General features: G+C 36.0%; 1 protein-coding gene across 1 annotated transcript in view; it reads right to left on the minus strand.

The window, feature by feature from the left end:
- APPL2 (adaptor protein, phosphotyrosine interacting with PH domain and leucine zipper 2) overlaps window positions 1–4,708 on the minus strand; it is a gene marked incomplete in the record, with an annotated part of 38,192 nt that overhangs the window by 5,517 nt on the left and 27,967 nt on the right. The window contains 3 exon segments of the mRNA XM_072401172.1: window positions 2,040–2,180; window positions 3,148–3,184; window positions 3,853–4,027. Coding sequence (XP_072257273.1) covers window positions 2,040–2,180; window positions 3,148–3,184; window positions 3,853–4,027 — 353 coding nt within the window.

Raw genomic sequence — 4,708 nt, forward strand, 5'->3', positions numbered from 1 at the left:
GCATGCTCAATTGGGTTCAGATCAGGTGACTGACATGGGCAGAATATTGCACTTCTTTGCTTTAATAAACTCCTGGGTTGCTTTGGCTATATGTTTTGGGTCATTGTCTATCTGTATTATGAAACGCCTCCCAAGCAAACCAAAATTAGAAAAAAGTTGTCTCTGTCCAAATATTTATGGACCTAACTGTATAGAAATATTAAAAAAAAAACAAAAAAAAAAAGGCTCCTTATACAATGGGGAGAGCATAAGGTTCCATGGGTATACTAGTTCCTGTCTACAGGTGACTAGACCCCCATGCACTGCCAAGAGCTCATATCTGAACAATCTGAACCGAGGTGATGGTTTGACCTAAGTGGGTGTCAAGGTATGGAGACAGAAATGTTTTCTGTCAGTCTTTGCCCGCAATGTCTCATAATCTGTAGCCATAAAGAATGTAAATGACCTACTATGCAAATTTTAATATCCCTACAGATTATAGCCATATTTTATAAAACATGAGGTCAATCTCAGTTGAAAACAAAAAAATCTGCAAAATCCAGATACCCTTAGGGACCAGATTACTGGAGATTATTTATTGTTTCCTAAGATTTTTTTTTTTTCATTATCTATTATTATCCATTATTATTCTGTAGTGTGCTACTGTAGGTTCACCATAAACCTGGATTACTAGAAATAATCATGTAGCTTGTTCTTCCCTTTTACCCAACACAGTGTAAAATCAATGAAAAGTAAGTGAATAGAAAGCCGATCAGTGATGAGATGACAGAATACAGAAATCTGAGTAGTGTTCAGTTGCAAATATTAACCAAATGAGCATGACACAGAAATGCAAAGTCTATGGTAATATTTAAAGTATCGTTCCTGTTTTAGCAATAGTTAACATTTGCTCTTCTACAGTATCTTTGCAAGACCTTATTAACACCACGTCTTTTGCACACAGCTCACATTGACGCACAATAAATGCACTGACTTTGACTGGCTTTTATCTGCATTGTTTTAGGCTTCATTGTTTAAGGTGTTGCATTGAAATCGCGTATTTAGTTAGTTCAGTTAATTTAGTAAGGGAAATATCTACCAGTGCCGACCATGAGGTTGGGCAATGTTTTTGCTTCAGGAGGCACTGGGACCCAGGTGTTAGGGCTACTGGACGGACAGCACCACTACCCAGTCCAAAAATGTAATTCTAAGGATTCTGTGCTGCACAGGGAGGCTATTTACTGGTCTCCCATTGGTCACTGAAAAAGGTTAAGCATATCACATGAAAAAGCCACTGAGAATGATCACCCAAATCTCTTGGAAAAGCTGCATATCACTCAACAGGGAATAATGCAGTGTGCCACTACATCACACCAAAATGCCTTTATTGCTTTCCACCATGCCATCAATAATTTCCATCCTCTTTGGAGTGTGGCAGTGATCCTAGCAGTATGGCATTACTTCATGAACAAAATAATACAGGTAACATGGCATTCCTGAAAGCAACATAGTAGATCTTCAGGCACTATGGCAGTCTGCTGGCAACACCCAGATCTCATGGAATCTTTTCTAGTAACAGTCAGATGTTATGGCACTCTGTCTGGTCATTTCCAGTTTGTCTGACAATCTCTTCTTTTTCATATCATGACAAAGCAGCATGTGAATTGCTTTGTAAATAGTAGCGCTCTGCTAACAAACCTGCAAAACTTCAATATTTAAATGCAAAATTAAAAAATAAAGGCGGAGGAAGGAAAAAAAAGGAAAGCAAAAACAGTGCTTTGGGTTTTTAGGTATAAAATGATCCAGCTGAGGGCCTATTGATACCGCAATGGAGTATGCTGCTTTTTTTCTTGCACTGAGGTTTGCTGCTTTAGGCAGTTCCTTGCAGGTTATGTGCTGCATTTGGGGTGTTATTTACAATAAAAAATAACCCCAGGGCTCCAAAACATGTAATGCGTGTGCTTAGCGTGAATGGGCTTTTTTTTCCTTTATTTTGAACAATACATATTATATGTACCCTGTCCCATCACAAACACAAATATAAAAATTAGCATTAAGACCTTTTCACCCTCTGTGTTACTCTCCAGGATGTAAGCCCTCAATGATTCTTCTCCTGATGCTTCAGGGACACGAACCACAAATCCTACCAGTCGCTTATTTTCTTGATGGGCAGCAAACTGTGTAATGCTTTCAAGGTCAAACTGTAAAATATGCACAATTTCATCAACTTTTATAATACAATTATCCAATTTATATAATGTTGGTACATTAAAAAATAATTCCTAAAAATCTCTGGAGTATAAAACCTTACACTATTCATTCCTGCCATATTCAATATTGTGATAAAATATATTAGGATAATTTATATAATGGATATATATGACAAGGATAGGATATATATGACTTGTAAGGTAAAATAGTTTTGGTTTTATTATAGTCTAAATAACAATTCCTCCTAGTGCAGGGAGCATAGTGAATGGAACCTAGACTGAATGCTATGAGTTATATTTACAGCTACTGGGAGTCAGAGCTATTTTGCTGTTAGAAGAAAAACAATACAGGACCAAAAACAACCTTTTGTGAATCAAAAGGTAAATTCTGGGCAGATATAAAAAGACTAAATAGATAAAAGAATGCAACTGTAAATGTACTGACATAACATAAAATGACTTTAAAAGCGGTTTAAAATGTTAATACCTAATCTTACTTGGTATCAGACTCTTGTACCACAGAACACAAGACTGAGAATAGGAGAAGCAGCACAAGGAGATTTGCCATACTTCGTCGCTAAAATATAAAGCATTTGGAAAGCAAACTGCTCAATTAAAATAATTCATTTGTGCATTAGCTGTTGCCTGGAGTTTAGCTTTTATTCCAAGCATGATTTGGATCAACAAAGTTTCAACATATTTCAGAGCAGTTCCTATTCCGACAAAACAGTAGATAGGCTAAAACAGTTAGTGATATGCTTTGACAAGACAAAAACACAGCTGCGTGTTATATTCCGATCAGTGATCATTTCCACAAAGGAAACAGTGTTTGGGTACTGGTAAGCAAAACTACTAAACACATTTAACATATCTTGGTGCAGTAGAATCTAATTTCTCCTAAAGCTCTCTCCTTATTGAAAATAAAAGTGTAATAGATGCAGTAGATCATTATACTCACACTTATTCTTGTAACTTGTGTTTGCGGATCTATTAACCTAGAGGTAAAAAGAAAATTATAAGGTAATCATATAATTTAAAAAAAATAATACACAATTCCTAATTTCATAGATACACAAGCTTTAAAAATATATATTCAATAGACCACTTTTTTGGTTTTGAAATGCTAAATATATGCACTATGCAATGTATTTAATAAATGTATTTATTCATCTGCTCATTGGTGGATTTTACACTGCATCAGACAAGAATATTGCTGTATAAAAGACTTGTATAGCAGATGATGAACATTTGGAGTAGTTGGATTTATTAATAGAAAGGGTAGGCCTGGGGCTAAAGGTGACAAAAAGAGGGTCTTCTCATTTAAGAACATTGATGTACTTGGGTTACAGGAAGTGTGTTCAATAAAACTGGGTGTCATTCAGTTTGAAAGACAAGAACTACCAGATTAGCGGACATCAAGGATTTAGTGTAACAGCTGAGCTGCTTTTTTTCAAGAGCTACCAGAGGATGACAATAGTAAAAATTTGCACAAGCTGAATATATACATGACATGGACAAGTAAAACAAGAACATTTTCTGTATAAAGGTAATTCTAACATAGAAGTACGGGTTAGGACACAAGAGATTTTGGTGCTTACAGGCTTCAATGAGTTTAGGCTGAATACACTATTATTTTAAATAAAGAATAAAAAAAAAACTGTACCTAATGCTTTTACTGGTTACCATCAAATGGGATTCTGTCATCCGAAATATATTATGAATGGCTCGAGCAGCTAGGACTTGTCTCATGGCCTCAAATATGACCTTGTTGGAGTGGTCCGATTTTACTGCCATTGATCCAAGGAAGCGAACTACAAACATCTGCTGTAAAAGCAGCCCTGAAAAATAACACAATTTTTAACCTAAAATACCCATAGCCCACTTTAAATATTATTGCACTCTGTCAGTCCAAAGTCAGTAATTCATTTGTTAGTGTGACTGTTCAGCAAGGCTTCTAATTCTAAAACTGAGCAACCATGAATACTGCCAATGTAAATAATTAGTAACTGTAGTGTCCCCCCCCCCCAAGAACTTTATTATTTAGGATATTAGATGGCTACTTAGCAAAGGCTATTTAGCATCTGAACAATATATAGAACCCAAATTAAATTCCACGCAGTTCACTAGCAACTGTAACTCAGGAAACCAGAAAGCATTTGCTTTAATGTGACTTTATGGCAAAACGATGACCAAATTCCTCTACAAAACTGTGTTGTTTCATGATGTGAATTTCATGATTTCATAGAATAGGAAAAACACATATGTACATGTATAAAATAGCAATTACATAGCAAATACACCAATAAGACAAAACATTTAAACTACCAGCTAAATAATCTACAGGTTCAACAAGATATTTAAACAGCTCTGACCTGCCTGCCTTCCCTATGAGCATCCTGTTGCTATCTCTTCAACTGGAAAAGGACACAACCATCCACATGACCAGACAATCGTCCACCATCATTTAGTTTTGATGCTCACAAGCCTACTGTGGGCACTTTCACAAATAGACAGGGGCC

The sequence above is a fragment of the Pyxicephalus adspersus genome, chromosome 2 (assembly GCF_032062135.1).
Source record: "Pyxicephalus adspersus chromosome 2, UCB_Pads_2.0, whole genome shotgun sequence".
In the NCBI taxonomy this organism is placed as follows: domain Eukaryota; kingdom Metazoa; phylum Chordata; class Amphibia; order Anura; family Pyxicephalidae; genus Pyxicephalus; species Pyxicephalus adspersus.